Source organism: Cnephaeus nilssonii (assembly GCF_951640355.1).
Source record: "Cnephaeus nilssonii genome assembly, chromosome: 15".
Classification (NCBI taxonomy): Eukaryota; Metazoa; Chordata; class Mammalia; order Chiroptera; family Vespertilionidae; genus Cnephaeus; species Cnephaeus nilssonii.
This window is the reverse complement of record NC_137086.1, coordinates 23,095,635-23,117,806: the sequence shown is the minus strand read 5'-3', so window position 1 is coordinate 23,117,806 and position 22,172 is coordinate 23,095,635. Positions and strand designations below refer to the sequence as shown.

Below are 22,172 nucleotides of genomic sequence, written 5' to 3'. Positions count from 1 at the left end.
TAAAAAAAGGACTCTTATTTATCCAGCATTTTGTGCCATGAATTGAAGCTTTATTGCAAAGAGTAAGCAATAAACAAAAACACCTCAGGGGTCTGGGAGGAGCAATGTAACCAATTACATTTAATTAAATCAAAGGATGGGAGCCCCAGGGTTGAATGAGCTGAAGAACAAATTTGCATTAACACCTAGCAGCCAAACAAGTAGCTCTGGGTCTAGTCTGCAAGTACAATTGTTGCCATCTATTCTCTGCACTGAAGGGGGGCCATTAGCTAAATTCTTAGGCATTGTTTGTCCACTAATGAGTGGCTGCCTTCTCAACATTTCACTTCATCACACATGAAAATTGCCTACTAAAATAAAGAGCTTCCTCTGAAAGCTCAGAAACAAACATTATTACCTGATTCCAGTTTGCAATTTGGTGAAAACTTTCCTTAAAAGGAGAGGGGGGAAAAAAAGGAAAGGAAAGATGTGATTCCAGACCCTAACTTTACATTTGATGGAGATCATATGTTTGAGCATATTCCTTTGTAAAAGACTACAAGGCAGGTTATTCCTTAGGTTCCACCAAGAATACCTCTGTTCTAAATAGAATACTTCCAACAACTTGAGAATCTCAAACATTCCAAGCTTAAAGCCCACTCTATTATTCAAATCACAATTCCCCAAACAATGCTCTCGCTTTTTTTAAGACCTTCTCTCCCTTGGTGACTTACTATTTTTATTATTTAGGGAATTTTGTCTTAATATATTTATATACACACATATATCACATGTGGTATCACAAACTCTTTTTACTCTAACGAGAGCCAACTAATTATGGAAAGTTAACCTAATTCTGGTAGCTTTTATTCTTTTGTCTTACACATTACTCTTTAGTCTCATTAAAATATTACACTCCCAAAAATGAAACAGAACAAAATCCAAACCGTGATAGGGTAATCCAGTAAGTCATTAGGAGCTCCACTATGGTAGAAGATGAGGTAGTAAGTATCCTATCTAATAAAAGAGTAATATGCAAATTAACCATCACTCCACTACACCCACAAGCCACGCCCACCAGCAAATCAGGAGTGAGTATGCAAATTAACCCCAACCAAGATGGCTGTGGCCAGGGAGCGAGCAGGAGGCTTGGGTTTCCCCGGTGATGGAGGGAGCCAAGCTTTTCGCACACCCTGGCCGGCCCAGGCCTCCACTCAAGGCTACAAAGTTTCAATTATAGAAGATAAATAAATCCCAGATACCAGGGCCTCCACTTGGGTCTCCGGGGGGCGTGGCCGGCCTGCAAACCACCACAGGCCCCTCGCCCAGGCCGCCCCACGCCCCAATGGAAACCCCACCCTGATCCAGGACACCCTTCAGGTCAAACCAGCTGGCCCCCATCTGCAACCAGACCTCTATCCTATCTAATAAAAGAGTAATATGCAAATTGACCATCACTCCAACACACAAGATGGCTGCCCCCATGTGGACAAAAGATGGCCGCCACAAGATGGCAAGCAGGGGAGGGCAGTTGGGAGGGATCAGGCCTGCAAGGGAGGGCAGTTGGGGCGATTAAGCCTGCAGGGGAGGGCAGTTAGGGGTGACCAGGCCAGCAGAGGAGGGAAGTTGGGGGCGACCGAGCCTGCAGGGAAGGGCAGTTGGGGGGGGCCCCAGGCCTGCAGGGGAGAGCAGTTGGGGGAGACCAGGCCTGCAGGGGAGGGCAGTTAGGGGTGACCAGGCCTGCAGGGGAGGGCAGTTAGGGGCAAACAGGCTGGCAGGGGAGCAGTTAGGCATCAATCAGGCTTGCAGGGGAGTGGTTAGGGGGTGATCAGGCTGGCAGGCAGAAGCGGTTGGGGCAATCAGGAAGGAAGGCAGGCGAGCAGTTGAGAGCTAACAGTCCTGGATTGTGAGAGGGATCCTAGATTGGAGAGGGTGCAGGCTGGGCTGAGGGACACACCCCCTCCCCCCCCCCCGTGCACAAATTTCGTGCACCGGGCCTCTAGTGATAAAATAGAGACCAAGAAAGATCAAAGATACAGGTCTGGCTAAGGCTATTTCAGATTGAACAACCATTCAAAACTATAGTTGGAAGATACATATCTAGAATATTAATTTGCATTACTGATATATAATAATTACTAGAGGCCCGGTGCATGACATTTGTGCACTGGGGGCAGGGAGGGGAGAACCTCAGCCTGGCCTGCACCCTTTCACAGTCCGGGACCCCTTAGGGGATGTCCGCCTGCCAGCTTAGGCCCGCTCCCCATATCCCCTGAGGGGTCCTTATCCCTGCCGGAGGCAGGAGAGGCTCCCACCACCACCGCTGTGCTCGCCAGCCATGAGCCCGGCTTCTGGCTGAGCAGCACTCCTCCTGTGGGAGCTCACTGACCACCAAGGGGCAGCTCCTGCGTTGAGCATCTGCCACCTGGTGGTCAGTGCACGTCATAGCAACTGATCCTTCTGCCATTCGGTCGATTTGCGTATTAGCCTTTTATTATATAGGCTAGGATTGTGGATGAAAAAGGGGCCACATACTACACCTCACAAGCTCATGGTGGCCTTAAAAACTCAGAGACCTAAAGTAACCACATAGGATGGTCTGAAATTGAAATTTCCTAACTAAAAGTGAGTCATGGTGGGTGGTCATGTCCTAGGCCTATAATCTTCCTTGACAAATGTGTATCTCTACCTTAACTGAGCCTTTCTGTTGTCTTTTTGCATCTACAATGTCAGATGGGATGGGGTTTTGGGGGGTGAGTAAAAACGGTGAAGGGATTAAGAAGCATAAATTGGTAGTTACAGAATAGTCGGATGTAAAGTACAGCATAGGCAATATAGTCAATAATATTGTAATAACTATGTATGGTATAGATGGGTACGATACTTATCAGATGATCACTTAGTAAGTTAAAAAATAGAGTCAGAATTCAAAATATATTCCATAGACATGTGTATCAATTTATTTACTTGTATTTTTGAAGACATATTATGATCTAATTCATCATTTGGTTTCCTATGCATATCACTTTTCACTTCTTTGTAAAACTTTAAAAATGAGTTTTTATTGTCATGGATGAACTGATGCTCACTTTGAAAATATTTCAATTTTATAATTATTCAAAAAATCTTTTCTACACCCCCCCCAAAGTAACACATACTAGAAATAAATCAAACAATATAGATCAATAGAGAAAAAATTAATTTTTCCTCCACCCTAACTCCTCAGGTCCCCCTTTCCAGAAGTAACCAATACTGTAAATTTGGTACATATGCTTTCACAGCTTTTGGCATATTTACACATACACATTATACACATTACTCAACAATACATCTTAGATATCCCTCCAGAATAGAGCATACAACTCAATTTCTTCTTTTTTATTTAATGATTGATTTTTTTGAGGGGGGGGAGGGAGAAGGAGAGAGAAAGAGAAAAATCAATGTAAGAGAGAAACATCTATTGCTTGCCTCCCACACAGGGATCAAACCCACAACCTGGATAAGTGCCCTGACTGGGAATCAAACCAGTGACCCTTCGGTGCACAGGCCAGACTACACTCAACCAACTGAGCCACACTGGCCAGGGTCAATTTATTCTTTTTAATAATTACATAATAATCCACTATATAAATACACTGTAATTTATCCAACTATTCTATTAATGATGGTAATAGACTCATCAGACTGTTTCCAGGTTATTTTCCTTTCCAAGCCAAATAATTCTGTAATTAACATCCAACCCTGTGCACGTGTTCTTATGTACCAGAAGACTAATACCAAAACATGAGATTGATGGGTCAAAAATGAAAAATGATATTTCAATTTTTAAAAACCTGCATAGGAAGTTTTAACATACACAAAAATAAAGAGAATAGAACTCCCATTTACCCATCATTCAACTTTAACAACTGCCAAATTTTAATGTTCCCCTTTACCCCTTATCTATGAAATTTAAACTATTAAAATCTATTTAAATATTCAAAACTATAAAACACTATTAAAATCCATTTTAATAGTTCTGTCTCCATGAATGACTCTAAAAGTGTATCAAAATCTTTTTTAGAACATTATTCTATAGTAAACATCAGTATTTGTATTCTTTAATATTGTACTTAACTTTTAAAAAATTCACCCATAATATTCACTTCCTCCCTCTACTAAGCTCTTTGAGATGGAGAAACAGCAGAATCAACGCATCTAAGACAGCAGAAAAATAGACTAGGAAAGATCATCCTAAAAGCATAAAAAGACCTTGAAAGGGAACAATACCAGGCAGGCATAGAGGTATATTAAATGACAGAGGCAACAAAGAGAAAGAAAGGAGTAACATTAAGTAGATATTTAAAAGCTAGCATTAGCTGGTAGGGAAAGTACTTAAGGGATTGCTGGTGGTCCGAATGGGAAATTTAAGCAAAGAAATAGCAATTTAACAGGAATAGTACATGCTATTTGAATGTATTTTGGAACTAGCTGCTTAAAATATATTGCACTGATCAGCAAGCTAGGTGAACAGCCACTTAGTGCTCTCCCAGCAGAAGATATTTGGATGAAAAAAACATCATCCATGGGTAACAAATTAACATTTATTTCTTCTTAAATATAAGTAGCATCCCATCTAAAGAAAGATAATATAGACTGTGTGTATGTGTACACAAATATGCAAAAAGGACACAATATAAGTGTGTTTCTGGAGGGGGGAGACTACATATAATAAAATTTTAAATGTACTAGAGACATGGGCTATTTAAAAGAATCCTAAAGTAAATTACTTTGTATAGTGAACATTTTATGATATAATCATATCTTTATTTATTTAAAGTGTGGGGTTTTTTTAAATATATTTTTATTTATTTCAGAGAGGAACGGAGAGGGAGAGAGAAATAGAAAGAAACATCAATGATGAGAAAGAATCACTGATTGGCTGCCTCCTGCATGCCCCCTACTGGGGATCGAGCCCGCAACCCGGGCATGTGCCCTTGACTGGAATCAAACCCAGGACCCTTCAGTCTGCAGGCCAATGCTCTATCCACTGAGCAGAACCGACTAGGGCTTTTCTATTTTTAAATACTAAGTTCACAAATCCATAAAGAATTTATTATTCACTATATGCCAGGCACTGTACATACACAACCAAAAATAAATCACTCGACGCTAGGAGCTTATAGTCTAGGGAGTAATTTAGACACAATTATATGTGATATGTTTTCATCGTGTATTTTTCTCAAGTCTAAAGGTAAACATAAGATGTATGATTGTAGCTGTAGCTTAGAAAGAGTCAAGAAAGGGTTTATAGAAGGGGTGACACTGAGTTGATTCTTGAAGGCTGAAGAATTTTAGAAATGAGGGGAGAAATTTATAAAACTTGTGCAAAGCCTTGGTGATTCACCTCAATATATTTAAACTGAAAATGTTTTCTAGTGTACTAAAACCATACATGGTTTTATTACCATTGTGACTAGATAGTTAATATTAGTAATAGGAAAGAAGCAAAAGGGAGGTCAGACATTATAAGCATGGCCATCTGGGCAGCTTCACCTGGAAGCTGCAATGTCACACTTCCCAGGGAACCACAGGTCCATTCTCTGCGGATCACTGGGGAAGGGGCAGATGGATGCATACACAGTGACGTTAGGGTGATGTAGGGAAGGTACTTGCCTGTCAGTCTAGCCTGAGGAACCATGGATTGGCTAGAGGGGGTGGAGCCATTGCAAGCACAAGAAATTTCAAAAGGTTAAAATCCCGAGACAAAGGAAGTCTCTCTCTCTCTCTCTCTCTCTCTCTCTCTCTCTCTCTCTCTCTCTCCCTCCCTCCCTCCCTCCCTCCTCCCCCCCCCCCCCCCCCCCCCCCGGTTTACTCCAGCTTCCTTGTACACGCCCACCATGCAGTCCTAGAAACCCCAATGGTCAATGGCCATACGGATTTCACACATAATGGACTACAGCTGGGAACCCAAACTGAGCTAGCTGATGCTGGAGTGGACTGTGCAACTCTGGTGCGGAAACTCTGGACACTGGCTTTCATCCTAGCTCTGTTGAAGACATGGCTGGGCTTTATCCTTGGTGGGACGGAGGGAGATGAGACCTTGGAAACTCGGGGGGTTTAATTCCATGCCAATAAATGTTATTCCTCCCATGCGAGTCTCAGAAAATGCCTTTCCTCCTAACATCGCAAGAAGCCCCCTTCCACCAGCAACAGGTGGGGACACAGAGAGCACCCCACCGGTAACAGTTTACTTAAATGAAATTTAAATTCTTTTCTTAGTCATTTTTAATTTGCTAGAGCATTTATGTGGGATTGGTAAATGTGTATGTGTGTATGTAAGTGTGTGTAGTTAAAGATGTTAGAGTGAATCTATATTTAGCTTCCACTCCCTTCCTGATACACCACCTAAAACAATAGTAAATAGATTTGAAAATGGAAGTAGGGTTCATAAAGGCACAAGAAGATAGCAGCAAAAAGCTGAATCCTAAATAGTCATTTATATCTCTATAAATTGAGGTGAGAATGGGCTAAGTACAGAAAATTTTGTTGAAAATCTATTTACAAAGCAGTTAGACTTTGAAATCATATCTCTCACTCCAAACAATTGTCATCCAGTCTAGTCTCCAAAGAATATAAATTAGAGGGTCCCTGGACTGTAGAGCATTATTAGTTCAGTTGAGGGGAAAAAATATCTTTGGGTGAAGATTAACAAACAAACAAACAAAAAATATTTAGCTCACATTAAGCATTCATAGAGTAATGCAACAAACACAAGCCAAGCAAATGGCCAAATACCCCCCAATTACCCATAATTCTCTGTGGAAAGGCTATCCACAACCCAAACTACTTTGTTAAAGACAAAATTATTCTTTTAGATGAACTTTTTGTGTAACATGTTTATATAAACAATTGTTAAATATCACTGTGGGAAAAAATGTTAAAACAAATTTTAAATATAACCTGAGAAACACAATGAATACCTTAGAGAGAGGGCTATGTAAAAATACAAATCAGTATTTACTATTGTATTATCATGCAAAAAGCGGTATTTTTTTAAAAGAAAAAAAAATGAAATAAAACAAAATCCACATTTGGTTTTATGCTGTTAAAAGAAATGCATTCTTTCACCCCTATCCTCACTCCCCAAATCCCCACTCCATTAGATTGTCAACTACCTTTCAGAAACCCTAGAGAGCCCATTTTTCCAGTGACCTTTAATCAGTCTCCTCTGAGACACAATCCACTGGACAGAATTCTTTTCCATTTGCCAAAGTTATTTTCTAGCACTCCAAGTTACCACTTTTACTTTCAATTCCCACCATGAACTTTTAAAATTCATTTCTTGCCATTTGGGGGAAATGCTACCTTCAAGAAATACAGTAAAATAGCTATAAATTCTTGTGCGACCACTAGCTAAATATTAATTTTTAAGCAAGTTATCACTACCTTGAAAAATTGTTAAGAAGATTAAATGGTAATAATATTCACAAAATTCCTGATAAATACTGTAGGGGATGCAAAAGAAATGGTAGCTTTTTTTAAAAATTGATTTTAGAGACGGAGGGAGGGAGGGAGATACATTGACCCATTGCCTCCTCTACGTGTCCCTATGGGAAATGGAACCCACAACCTAGGTATGTGCTCTCACCGGAATCTAACCCATAACCTTTCAGTGCACCAGAGGACGCTACAACCAACCGAGCCACACCGGCCAGGGCAGAAATGGTAGTTACTTTTTAAAAGACAGAAAAGGAAGTACTACTCAGTATTTGCTCAAAGAGAAAAAAAACACACAAACACACACACACACACACAATACTTGCTTGGTATATCTTCTGCCAAAACTTGGAGGCACCCAAATTAGAAACATCCCTTCAAATATTTAAAGAAGGGAAAACCTAGCAGGTTTATAGCAAAGACATGAACTACCTTCCAGTATTATTGCACTGTTTAGTATTAACACCTTATGAATCTAGAAAGGATTATAGGGTTTATTTCAGTCTTTTCTCACAATTGCAGCACTTTCTATTATCAAAGAGAACCAGTCCAACTCCATAATTTTTTATTTTAAAAGTGCATTAAGAAGACATCCTCTAAACGTTCCTTCCCTGGTAAAAGTAGAAACAAGTGCACAGGACTCTGTTTCAGGGTTAGGGGGCATGCTTCAGCAATATTGTATCAAAAGAAAAAACTGCCCTGACAACTACGGCACTACAAAATCAGACAACTGCAGACACCTGGCTAGGAAAACTACCATCTAGAAACCTTTTCTAACCAAGACCACATACAGATTGTGATCCTCTACAGGAGCTGAGAGCCAAATCCAGAGCCAGTCCTGCAAGCCACCAGCTCCCCTCTCGCCCTGGGGCCTCCTACAGTCTCAGGGCTGCTGACCATGACCCATGCAAATTAACCACACAATGCACTGAACCTTACCATTTTTTTTAACAGAACTTATAAATTATCTGTGTCCAAGCTCAATATTCTGCCAGACTGAGTTTTTAACCTCTTTGTACTCTTGTGACCTAATATGGGGCTAGAATGATCTAATCTCTAATTTCTTATTGCACAAAAGTATTGCATCAAAAGATACATTAACATATAATATGCTCTGAGCTCCTTGGAGGAAAGTGCCATTTAAAAATAAATACTTTATATTTTTTCACTGGTAAAATGAATTGCTCCTTTTTTCCCCAGTGCTTTCCGAAGCAATTTGAGATTTTACCACAGCTTTAAAAAAAAAAAAAAATTAGTACTCAATTTGGAATTTCAAGAATAACTACTTTTATTAAAAATAACTTTGCTTCCTCCAATTATAAAACTAATACATGTCATTAGAAATCAAGCAATACTGAAACATACTGAAAAGAGAAGGAGAGCCCTAGCTGGTGTGGCTCAGTTGGTTGAGCGTCGTCCCATGCACCGAAAGGTCGCCTATTCGATTTCCAGGTCAGTGTATCCAGGTTACAGTTCAGTCCTCACTTGGGGTGCACACTGGAGGCAGCCAATCAATGTTTATCCTTCACATTGATATGTGTCTCTTTCGTTCTCTCTCTGTCTCCCTCTCCCTTCCTCTGTCTAAAATCAATAAAAATATATTTATTAAAAAGAATAGGAGAGTCATCAATAACCTGAATACCCAAGCCAAATACTATGAACATGAAGACATACTTCTATGCACAAGCATAGCTACTTAATGCATATATGTATTTTACATAAATAAAATCATACTTTATATAGTGGTTTTTTTAACCTAATATGTTTTAGATATCTTGAACAGCTACATAATGTTCCATTTTATGAATCATCCATAATTATCAGTAACCATAAAGTTAAAGATTTATGGTGGGTTTTTTTTTCAGTTATTCATTGTACTACAATAAATCCCTTTACATTCTAACTTTACAGTCTCATTTCGTTTTTCTTTTAAATATGTTTTTATTGCCCTAGCTGGTTTGGCTCAGTGGATAGAGCATTGGCCTCCAGACTGAAGGGTCCTGGGTTCAATTCCAGTCAAGGGCACATGCCTGGGTTGTGGGCTTGATCCCCAGTATGGGGCGTGTAGGAGGCAGTTGATCAATGATTCTCTCTCATCATTGATGTTTCTATCTCTCCCTTTCCCTTCCTCTCTGAAATCAATAAAAACATATTTTTAAAAAATAAATGTTTTTATTTATTTTAGAGAGAGAGGAAAGCAGAGGATGAGAGAGAGAAACATCAATCAGCTGCCTCCTGCACACCCTCTACTGGGGATTAAGCCCACAACCGGTGCATGTGCCCTGACTGGGAGTCGAACCAGCGACCTCTTGGTGCATGGGATGACACTCAACCAACTGAGCCACACTGGCCAGGGCAATATTTTGCATTTTAATAAGAATATTTCCTTAAGTAATAATTGACTACTAACCCAAAGGAGCTCGGCTTTGGATACATCACAAAACAGGTTTTGCTATCAGACCCCTAAGAAGGATCTAGAAATAGAATAATGTAGCTGTGTGCATTAAAAGTCCAGGTCAACCCTAGGATTCATGGGGGTGAGGGTGGGAGGGGCAGGGTGGTGGTGTCACACTATCACATGTAACAGTATATAAGGCAGAGGATCTACAAATTTCTCCAGGAGACCAGGAGTCACTAATGACACACAGAGTACTGTCATGTAGCCCAGCCAAGAGAAAAACAATTTTTTTGCACAGAATAGCTGAACAAAGAAAAAATAAAATTGTTTAAAAAGAGTAAAAAAGCAAAAATACAAAAAAGGGGGGGTGGGGAGTCCTAGCTGGTTTTGCTCAGTGGATAGAGCATCAGCCTGCAGACTGAAGGGTCCCAGGTTCGATTCTGGTCAAGGGCACATGCCTGGGTTGCGGGCTCGATCCTCAGTGTGGGGCGTGCAGGAGGCAGGCAATGAATAATTCTCTCTCATCATTGATGTTTCTATCTCTTTCTCCCTCTCCCTTCCTCTCTCAGATCAATAAAAATATATTTTTTTAAAAAGGGAGGGGGAAGAGAATAGCAGAAGGAATCTTACCAATACATTTCCCCAAATTTAAGCTGCAGTGTTAGCCAAAAATCCTGATCATACTAAGTTATTGCAATGATATATAATAACTTTTGATTTCCTATCCTTTAAAGGCTTATATCCATTATATTGTATATATTACATACAACACATGGTATGAGAAGTATTAACTGTTTATGCTGCCACAAGAGAACTGTGTGATAAAAAATATACAAATGAAGCTATTATATACCAAATACCAAATATGTAGTTGCACTGTATACTATGACGGCCAAATTTGCATCAACAAAGTGTCAAACAGAATCTCTTTTTTAACCCATTGTACGCCATAAGTGTCTGAAGATGCAAGCGGCAGACCTTCCCCACACGCCACGCGCGTCTATAAAAGAAAAATGTTTTCCTTAAGTGGCAGCCCTGACCAACTTTAAAATCATTTTTCGAGAGAGAATTTTCAGCTGAAAATATTCAAGAACACCCGAATTGTGAGTAATATATTTATTTTTATAATATTCATTTCAAATTGATTTTTTTAAATTAAATTCAAAATATCGTGGCGTGTGGGATGGTTTCCGTTTTGGATGCATGGCAGTTAACTGGTTAAAAAAAATTCATTTCAGTAGAGGAAAGAGATGACTTAGGAGAAAGAGAAAATGGTTTTGGAAAAGACATAGCATGATGGGGCTTCTTTGATTAGAGGTCAGGGACTGGCTGGAATGGAGATCCTACCCACAGAGAAAACAGAAGCAAGAGACCTGCTGTGGTGCTAGCAAAGTACCCTCTGAACCAAAGTACTGTGCATGTCACATGAAACACAGAGCAGCCAGCACCTCGTGTGAGGTGAAGGATGTCATCCTGTACTTTTCCCTAGGTAGCTTGATGGCATCTCTTTCCAGGCACGATGAATCAATAGCGCATACAACCTCTCCACAGAGTAACTTGGATATTTTAAAAGGAAGTAGGTTCTCAATTAGTAGAACTCAAGTAACAAAATATGTATACCTACCCATATAGTTGGAGGTAAGCACAAAAGAGCTTACCTTTAAAAATAATTTGTTTTCCACAATAGCAAACACATAGTATAAAAATAAGACTGGGGTCATATTCTATAGAGCAATGAATCATGCAAAATGATCGTGGAAGATTCATTTCTTCCTACAACATTCAAATGAATTTAAACAGTGAAAGGTATCTCAAAAATATAAAACAGGTCATATATTTAAAAACACACAACACTTTTAAATAATAAAGGTAAATATAAATAATGTCTTCTAATATATCAGGAAACAAGAAACTAGAGGTTTCTTTTATTTTCTAAAATTAAGGATTTTCTCATATCCTTTAGGTTAGAGAATGAACAAATGACTGATTCTCCACTCTTTGAAAATTTATAATGAATAAAATCATTACTTGTTTTTAAAATTACCTTAAAATTGAGATTAAGGGTTATACAACCATGAATATATTTTATATGTACATACATATTATACTAATATATATATATATATATATATATATATATATATATATATACACTATATAAAAACATCAGACTTTTATAACTATAAAATATTTTAATTATATTATTCTTTCTATTATGAGGAAGCTATATTAACCTGGAAACTAATTCCTGAAATATATGGATAATTCTATCTATTGGGTCTCTCACAGTATTAGAAACTTTTTTCCTCATCCTAAACATCCCTCAGTATACTTACTATCAATGTACTACTATGGTGATGATTTAGGAATTGATATTCTTATATAGAACTTTCTCTCTATATCAGTATTAACAAGGTCAAAAATATTCCTCTATTTGAAGCTAGAAGTATAAAAATTCAACTATTTAAAACAAAAAAACAAATAAACTAAAAAATTGGTCAGAAAAATCTATTTTTTACATTAACGAGTTCCTGAATATAGTAAATATATAAAAACAAATCAAATGGAAATGTTTAGACATATGTCTTTATATGTTTATATGATGAAAGCTTACAGTTATTTATTATTCAAGTTATTAATCCACGTATGTTGAGCAGTGAGACAGAATTATGATGTGGCGCCCTCTGCTGGGTTTTCACAAACTCAACCTAAAATCACAATTAGTATAAAATCAAATACTTGAGTGATTAATTTAAAAAAGAAAAAATTGTGAAAAACTACATTTTTAATCCTTGATCATTTTAAGCCTTGGCAAAGATTATATAAAATTATAATCAATCCTTACTTTATTGTAACCAATTTTTCATTAAGCAAAATATCAGTATAGATTTTTCTTTTAAAATAAAAAGAGTATAATGTAAAAGTTACACTAAATGACATGTTTTAACAGGTCTTATTTTTGTCACCACTTTTATCACTTGGAATATTCAGGTTTTGAAGGCCACATTTATGACAAGACAATATATTCATGTTTTGAAGGCCACATTTGTGGCAAGACATTTTAACAAATCACTATTTTGGTCATTTATTTTTCCTGCCTTATTAGTTCTATCAAAATAGTTATTTTAAAACATCAGAATAACTCTTAATATTATCTTCATTATTAGAAAAATTTTAGAGATACTCATCACCAGTAATAATGAATTCTATAGTGTCAACTATGAAAATGCAATATATATTAAACATTTTCTATACATTATATCCAGTTCCAAGAGATTTTTTAAAAATTGTGGCTCATGGAAATGATATAAATTGCTCAAGATGAATTTCAGAACAAAGATTCAAATGTAAATAGGTCTCATTCCAAAGACTCAAATCTTACTACCAAAAAATAGACAGCAGTGAAGAAATATTTTCAACATGAAATTTCTCCATTTGTCAATGCAACAAATGGAGTGCATATTCTATGCAAACATTATTCTATGCAGATAAATGAGGGTTTGAGTGGTGGGGGCAGCTGATAGGAAAAAATGTTGGAACAGTGTAAGACAGCTAATCAATATATAAAGTAATAGCTTGGACCTTTAGGAAAATATTTTTGTTTTACATAATGCTGCCAGCTAGTGGCCCTGTTTTATACTGAGTCACTGGGAACAATATTTTATTTTCACACTACTGAATCAAAATTTCCACATTTTTAATATATGTTTTATTAATTTCAGAGAGGGAGAGAGAGATAGAAACATCAATGATGACAGAGAATCATTGATTACCTGCCTCCTGCACGTTCCCCACTGGGGATCAAGCCGCAACCTGGGCATGTGCCCTTGACCAGAATTGAACCTGGGACCCTTTAGTCCACAGGTCAATGCTCTATCCACTGAACCAAACCGGCGAGGGCAAAATTTCCATATTTAACACTCTCCAATCATGTTCCTAAATGCATAAGCCTGACTTAATGATATTTTACATTACCCCAGAATTAAAGGAGAATGCCTCCTCAACTACCATTAGCATCCCTTGGCCAGTCCTTGCCTAAAACCCCAATAAAAATGTGAGATATGCCTAAATAGGAAACAATTCAGGAAGTGCCAACATGTAGAAACTAAAAGATATCCATGAAAAATAAACTTACATTATTTTAAATATTTTAGGATTCTTGAGGATATTTCTAAATTCCTTAGTGACAAAATGCATATTTTTCTATACATGAAAAGTTTGCTATAATGTGGTGCATAGAATAAGACATTATTCTATGCAGACCTAAAATTAGGGAACATTTAATAAAGCAATACTATTAGCAAAGAAAATTGTTTCAGTTCCGACAGTAAGTAGTTACAGTTCTAAAATTTCCTTTGAGAAAAAAGGTATTTGAGTACAATTTTTACATTACAACTGTCATATCACATTGATGATTCATTATCTTAAGAGAAATATCCTATGCAATACACATGAAGGAGTACCTAGCTTCTATCATGGTATGCTATTTATTGCAATGATATAAAGATATTCTTTTTTTATTTCTTTAATCATATGACTTTATAATGATTTAAATGATTTTCTCAATGGAGAAAATCATGACTTACAGGCTTAGATGAAAAAAAAACAATATATTCTATACTATTATAATAATGCATAAAACAAAAACAAAAACACTCTGGTATTAAAGTATATTAACAGCAAGGAAAAACGTTCCGGTTTCATTCCGTAGTGAAAGAAAAGAACCAGGAAGTGGAAAAGAAAGCACCCAAACCACAACAAAGAGGAGACAGCCCCTTTGTTGGATTAACTGAGAAGGTCAAAGTGAAAAGAAGAAACAAAGGGGATACTGGAGAGTCCAGTACTGGAGAGTATTCCTCTGACCTACATTCTCTCTCACACACACAACTGCCAAGTGTAAAACTGCCTTATCCCACTTAGTAGGTGCATTGTATAGGAGGCTCATTTTGCAGCTAAAAACTCTAAGAGTTTCTATTATACACACACATTAGTCAGTATAATAAACATTAGTGAGAACAAACACCAATTATAAATTCACTTTTTAATACACAAAATATTTCTACATAGTGATCATATAACTTACAAACATTTCCTGTATTGTCAAAGCTGGTAAGAACATCTTCAATATTCAAAGATCCACTATTATGCCTAGAAAGGAATAAAACATTTTCTTTAATGATTCTGGAACATTAAGATTTGCTTAAAAAAAAAAAAAAAGTGAGACTGCATTGCAATACACCCAATACTCACAAACCTTTCCATATTGTATTTTTTAAATATTTCTGCCCACTAGAGGGAGAAGAAAAAGAAATAACAGAATATAGTAGTCCTCCTAATATTTAATGAAATAACATTTCCTGATGCTTAATCTACATTTTAAAGTACTAATATTTTTATTGTTGTTTTAGTTATATAAAGGTGGGATTAATTATTAACCTTTTTTTTTTTTTTAATCCTCACCCTAAGATATTTTTCCATTGATTTTTAGAGAGAGTGGAAGAGAGAGGGAAAGACAGAAATATCGATGTGAGAGAAACACATCTATTGGTTGTCTCCTGCATGAGCTCCAACCAGGGCACGGGCTAGGGAGGAACCTGCAACCGAGGTACGTGCCTTGATTGGAATCAAACTTGGTATTCTTTGGTCCACAGGCCGACGCTCTCTCCACTGAGCCAAACTGGCTAGGGCAATTATTAACCTCTTTAAAGATAACAAAACCTTACACTTGGAGAATCTCAAAAGGAAAATAAGCAATCAACCTCCAGAACCTCAACAATACATAAATGTCCTTCTTAACAGCCCAAAGAATTCAGTACTTCAGTCACAAAGAACTAACCAACCTTGAGGTTTGCACATTCCATCTATAGGGAATTATAAATGTCAGAGGGCAAATTCTTTGTATCTTTTGCCCACTTATCTTAATTCCACACCCTTTAATTCTAATCTCTCTTCACTTGAAAACTCTTTAAATATTTAATTTAATTACTAATATTTTATTCATCCTTATAAAAGATACTATTCTTCATATACAAATGGACCCAACAGGCAATAAATAATAGGTCATAGAGTTTGAGTTACTTTTCCAGGGGTGGTAAAATATTGGTGCTAATGCAATCTTCTACATACTACTCTATATACCTTAAACCTATAGTTCTTTAAGATGTTATAACAATTTACAATAACCATCTACACTAATAAAAGAGGAAGATGCAAATTGACGTACCTTCGCAACACCCACCAGCCAAGCAGGAGTATGCAAATTAACCCAACAAAGATGGTGGGTTAATTTGCATACACCAGCACCGAGCGGCCGGAGGCGTTCTGCACTGCCCCAGCCACTCCGGGCCTCTGGGCAGTGTGGGAAGGCGGAAAGGCAGCTCCGGCCGGAGCGAAGGCAGAAAGGCAGCCAGGGGAAGGAAGGCCCATTCTTGCACGAATCTTCGTGCATTGGGCCTCTAGTTTATAATAAAACTTACCTCAACAACGCTACTTTAATCTTGTCATTAAAACTTATCATAAATGATATATAGTGTTATGAAATGAATTGTATCTTTCCCAAAATTGATTTGTTGAATTTCTAAACGCTGGTACCTCGGAATTTGGGAGATTGGGCCTTAAAGAGGTAATTAAATTAAACTGGGGTCATTAGGGTGGGCCCTAATCCATTATGACTTGTGTCCTTATTAAAAAAGGAGATTAGAACACAGACAACAGGGCACGTGCACTGAGGAACTACTGAAGAGACAGCAAGAGGGCAGCCATCGCGAGTTAAGGAGAGAAGCCCAGAAGGAAACCAAACCTGCAACCCCTTGATCTCGGACATCTAGACCCAAAACTGAGAAAATAAATGCGTTGTTTAAGCCGTCCAGGCTGCAGTGTTTTGTTTTAGGATCCCTAGAAAACTAATGCATGTAGTAAGAGAATACATGTAAACTGTATTACCCTTTAAAAAAAAACTTCACTTTTATCACAGAGACCCAGTTCTTTAATAGAGTGACTAAGTGAAAATGCAAAAAGTTATTTGCCAAATAAGCCTTGGGCTCAACAGAATCATATTTTAAGGTAATGAAGTTACCAACCACAAATCAAACTTTCAACACCATAACACAATAATTCTGTATCTTCTCTGTGCATGCAAGCTGAGGTTATTTACACTAACATGGAAAACCACACGTGAGACAAGAGAGAAAACAACGTATTGAGCACCTAAAATACAAGGTGAAGCCATTAAAATTATCAGCGATACAGCATAAAACTCAAAAACACTTTTTCCTAAATATAAGAGCCATAATATATGGTTCCTTAAGCCCAGCCAGCATGGCTCAGTGGTTGAGCATTGATCTATGAACCAGGAGGTTCGATTCCATTAGATTCCCAGTCAGGGCATATGCCCAGGTTTCGGGCTTGATCCCCAGTGTGGGGCATGTAGGAGGCAGCCAATCAATGATTCTCTCTCATCATTGATGTTTCTCTCTCTCTCTCTCTCTCTCTCTCTCTCTCTCTCTCTCTCTCTCTGAAATCAATAAAAATATATGTATATTTTTTAAATGGCTGCTAGGCTATGTTTTGTTTTGTTTGACTTTGAGCCCAGTTTGCCACCGGCAGCCCTTTTTAGTAAGTATCTTCTTTCTCGGGATTCACACTACTAACATTAAAACTATACTTTTTAAATATAACTTCAGTGTTCATATTTGCCTCAGATGCCAGCCTTGCCAAGCTTTACATGGCACCTATAATACCCACACATATAAGGATGCCATACATCTAATATCATAAACATACCATTCCCATCACTATTTTTCATCTACTGAGCACTCACAGGATACTTACTAAATTCAGTGGGGTGAGGATTTGCTTTATATTTTTCCTTTCCCCAGAGAAGCAATATATGGTCTTGCTGCCGTGTATTTGTTTTACTAGAAAGATGCATCACAAAGACAAAGTCCTTCTTGACTTCTTGCCCATTCTAAGCTCCTAGGACAAGCCAAAAGTCACCAGTTTTCTAATTCAGCAATTACCATAGCAACAGGAGTCTTATTCATCAAGAAAGGAGGACAGTTAAGCCTCTCAGCTTTTTCTACACCTAAGATGTGTATATATTTATAAATGAATATTTCAGGCAATTCTCTGGTTCCAAATATAATGGAAGTATTTTAAAGCTTCCAGAATATGTAAATTCCTACTACACTAAAAATAAGTTGACATATGGGGGGTTAGGGAACAATTTCTAGTATCCATACAGTAAATTCTGTATGAAAACAGATTCCAGCTTATAAATCTGGGAGAAAGAATTTTTAATGGAAGATTTTTAGTATAAACATCCCCTACTATATATTCGTTTCCTATACATCTATCTAATAGCAAGAGCCTCTTCTATAAAGTTCTAAGAAATAAAGCACCAGAAAGACAAGAAAATTTTGCCAAGGAATAAAATACAAGTCATGTCCTGAAATTTGATTTCCTAATTCTCAATACTCACTTTGGAACAAAGAGTCGACCATTCCAGATATATAGAAAAGACAATAGATCTTGGGGATTTTATAACCTAATTTTTACATTGTCCAGACTTTTGCTTCTGATGAAAAGTTACCAAGGGAAATTCTTTATTCTTTCATTTTAAGAATCATCATGTAAAGCTGACAGAAAATAATGGTCAAAGTTTTAATGTGGACCACCGCTTATATACCTTTTAATAGTATAAATAAGATACACCTATGTATTTTGAATTCAAAAATAACTAAATTATCTAAGTATTTACCCTCTTGGAATATTGATTTCAAGTCCAGTAAAACTTTACAAAAACAAACAAAAAAACTTTAAAGAAACAGAAATCAATATGTAGGGAAATTTTAAGAAGGACATGACTAATAAAAAGTATTGATAAGTATTAATCACCATATACTAGTATACATCGTCTCTGTTAATCTGTGGCAGGTGATCTTAGGTGATAAGAACTAAAAATGCAAAAATGGGGTTTATATTTATGATCTGTGAGGAATAAAACATCCCAAATGCTCAGCCCTTTATTAGAACCCAAAAGCAGATCCACGTTATAACATGTATTGATCACTATTCCTCCCCATAGAGATTGTGGTTTTCTCAGTAGCCGCTGATGATTATGCCTTGTACTTGCTGACCACTATATATTTTCTAGTGCCTTTGCCCTCATCGGGAATGATTTCTTCCATTCTCCCAGAATGTTCAAATACTTCCAGATCCAGTTTAAACTGCTGCTCCTCAAGGCCTTCAAAAATCACTCCTACCCTAAACTCCTAATATGTGTGAAGTTTTCCACTCATTTGGTAATTAGTTATGCATTCCTGGTGATAATTCTTAGAATAGATGTTTAACTTAACTTTCCTTCTTATTTAACTACTATTTTTTAAAAAAATTGTTAATCTTCACCTGAGGATATTTTTCTCATTGATTTTTAGAGTAGAAAGAAGGAAGGAAAGGAATGGATGGAGGGAGGGAGAGAGAAACACTGATGTGTTGCCTCCCACACACACCTCGACCAGGCTGGGAAACGAACCTGCAACCCAAGTATGTGCCCTTGACTGGGAATTGAACCCGTGACCCAGGCCAATGCTCTACCACTGAGTCACACTGGCCATGGCTTAATTATTTTTTATTATTTAACTTTTCACCTATTTCAGCTCCTTGGGGATAGTATATCTTATATTTCTTTTTGTTTGCCTACACAGAAGGTGTTAATAAATATTTATTGATTTGAATTTATTTTAAATTATTCATCACGTTTTTTCAATCATTCCATAGTGTTGAAACCAACGTGAACAATATTGGCAATAGAATGGAATGAACTATTCTTGTAAGAAATCCTCCCCTAAGCAATGTCAGTAATTTTTGTTGCAATTTCCTATATAGTAACAGAATTATGGAGTAAGAAATGGAATACTCAGAATAATCAATGAGGAAATTGGTTTTACTAGGCCTCAATCCTTTCATCTGAAAAATGAATAAATAGATGCATCACTGCCTCCAAAGAGGCCAGATGTGTAGAGTTAAGCTGGGTGAAAGGTACCTGGAGCTCCTTGTACTACTTTTGCAACTTCCTGAGAGTCTGCAATTATTTCAAAATAAAAGTGTTTAAAATATATTTTATTGATTTTTACAGAGAGGAAGGGAGAGGGATAGAGAGTTAGAAACATGGATGAGAGAGACACATCGATCAGCTGCCTCCTGCACACCCCCTACTGGGAATGTGCCCGCAACCAAGGTACATGCCCTTGACCGGAATCGAACCTGGGACCCTTGAATCCGCAGGCCGACGCTCTATCCACTGAGCCAAACTGGTCAGGGCCAAAATAAAATTGTTTAAAAGTTCAGGCTGTGGAACCAGACCACCAGGGTTTGAGTAGAAGCATAACCAGTCGAGTTATTTAACCTCTCTGGGCCTTACTTTCCTCATCTGTGAAATTAGGATAATAACAGTATTTACTTTATGAGGTGTTATGTGGATTAAATAAGCTAATACATGTAAACCACTCACAACAGTGCTTGTCACATAGTAGGCACTCAATAGTCAGCCATTATTAATGCTGTTAGAATTTTTTTTAAATGCATCCTAAGATCACATTCAGTTCGAGAATTGTGTTAAAGTTATTCGGGCAAATATTTTTTAATCCTCATCTGAGGATATTTTTCATTGATTTTTTAGAGAGAATGGAAGAGAAAGGGAAAGACAGAGAGAAACATCCATGTGAGAGAAACACATCGATTGGTTGCCTCCTGAATGTGCCCTGACCAGGGCCCAGGCCAGGGAGGAGCCTGCTAACAAGGTACCTGCCCTTGACCGGAACCGAACCCGGGACTCTTCAATCCACAGGCTAACGTTCTACCCACTGAGCCAAACAGGGTAGGGCAAATTTTTAGCTCAGTCACCTCTCTTCTCTCCATAAAGTAGGATTAAATGTCATATTTATATAGACATACCTGTATTTATTCTTCCAAAACTGGATATATCACAAACTGTTGGAGAGGAGTCTCAGTTTACATTCGAGCCTGGGTTCCAGCTACTAATACATCCAGGTCATCTCTATCCACCAGGTGGAGAAGCACACCTTATTTTGAAAGTTCTCAAGAATAACAGATGTCACGTGCTCTCTGGCAATGCTTTCCAGGGCCTTGCAGACATCAGGAAATTATTCTTGGCACAGTTTACATTTATTGCCTCTTGTCACCAGTGGATGTAAAAGATATGTTTTAGAACTTTGTACCTGAAGACCCCTACTGAATCACTCTGTTTTTCCCTCTCTTTAATTTCCTCATATATACTATCTTCCAATGGTTTATCTTCATTTCTATTTCCCAGAGTTATTGTAAGGATTACATGAATTAGAATACATCAAAGCACCGCCCTCTGTACCTGGCTCATACTAAGCATCTAATGCATTTTTCTTTCTTTCTTAACCAAGGACTAAACTAAGTATCTCCATTAGAATGTGAGGCAATTGAGGTGTTCTAATTAGAATCTCATAAAGAATGTACAGGCAAGCTAACTAACCCAAAAGTTCTTATCTTTCATTTAACGTTTTCAATAAAGCAGTATTATCAAACCAGTTCCTAGTTGTTCTTCCCTGCCGAGCCCAGTCAATTTTTATCAAAATTCCAAATTTTAGCTATTATGGTATCTCTAAAGCTTAAATATTTTAAACTAAAATAGTTCAAGAAATCCTATATAATAAAAGGGTAATATGCAAATTAACCCTAACAGTGGAATGACTGGTGACACACACTGACCACCAGGGGGCAGATGCTCAATGCTGGAGCTGCCCCCTGGTGGTCAGTGCGCTCCCACAGGTGGAGCTCCGCTCAGCCACAGCGAGAGGGCGCAGGCTGGGCTGAGGGACCCACCCAGAGTGCACAAATTTTCATGCACTGGGCCTCTAATATCTATAATAATAAAAGTGTAATATGCTAATTAGACCGGACATCCTTCCTGCGAGGGAAGCCCGGGTCCCAGGTGCCTGCCAGTGGCTGGAGGGAAGCCTGGGTCCCGAGTGCCAGAGGGAAGCCGGTGTCCAGCAGCCGGGAGAAGGAAGGCCTACTCTTGCACTAATTTCGTGCATTGGACCTCTAGTATACTATAAATAGACATCCTTTGGGAGAACTTTTTTTCTTAAAAGTATTTTTAGCCTTACCGAAACCTTATTCAGTCACATTTCTGCTTAAAGTGTTTTTTGTTCTTCTTATACTTACTGTAGATGTGCTCCTCCCTCCCTTTCAAAATGAGAAATCTTGTTTAAAAAAGGGGCATATTTTATAATATCAAACACCTAAAGTAATATTGCAACAT

The 22,172-nt window shown here is 37.7% G+C and overlaps 1 protein-coding gene across 1 annotated transcript in view; it reads right to left on the bottom strand.

Annotated features, from left to right (window-relative positions):
- Positions 1–22,172, bottom strand: part of CAMKMT (calmodulin-lysine N-methyltransferase) — a 288,528-nt gene that overhangs the window by 260,796 nt on the left and 5,560 nt on the right. Inside the window, exon 3 of the mRNA XM_079791819.1 lies at positions 14,940–15,004. Within this exon, the coding sequence (XP_079647945.1) occupies positions 14,940–15,004 (65 nt within the window). The remainder of the gene's footprint in view (positions 1–14,939; positions 15,005–22,172) is intronic.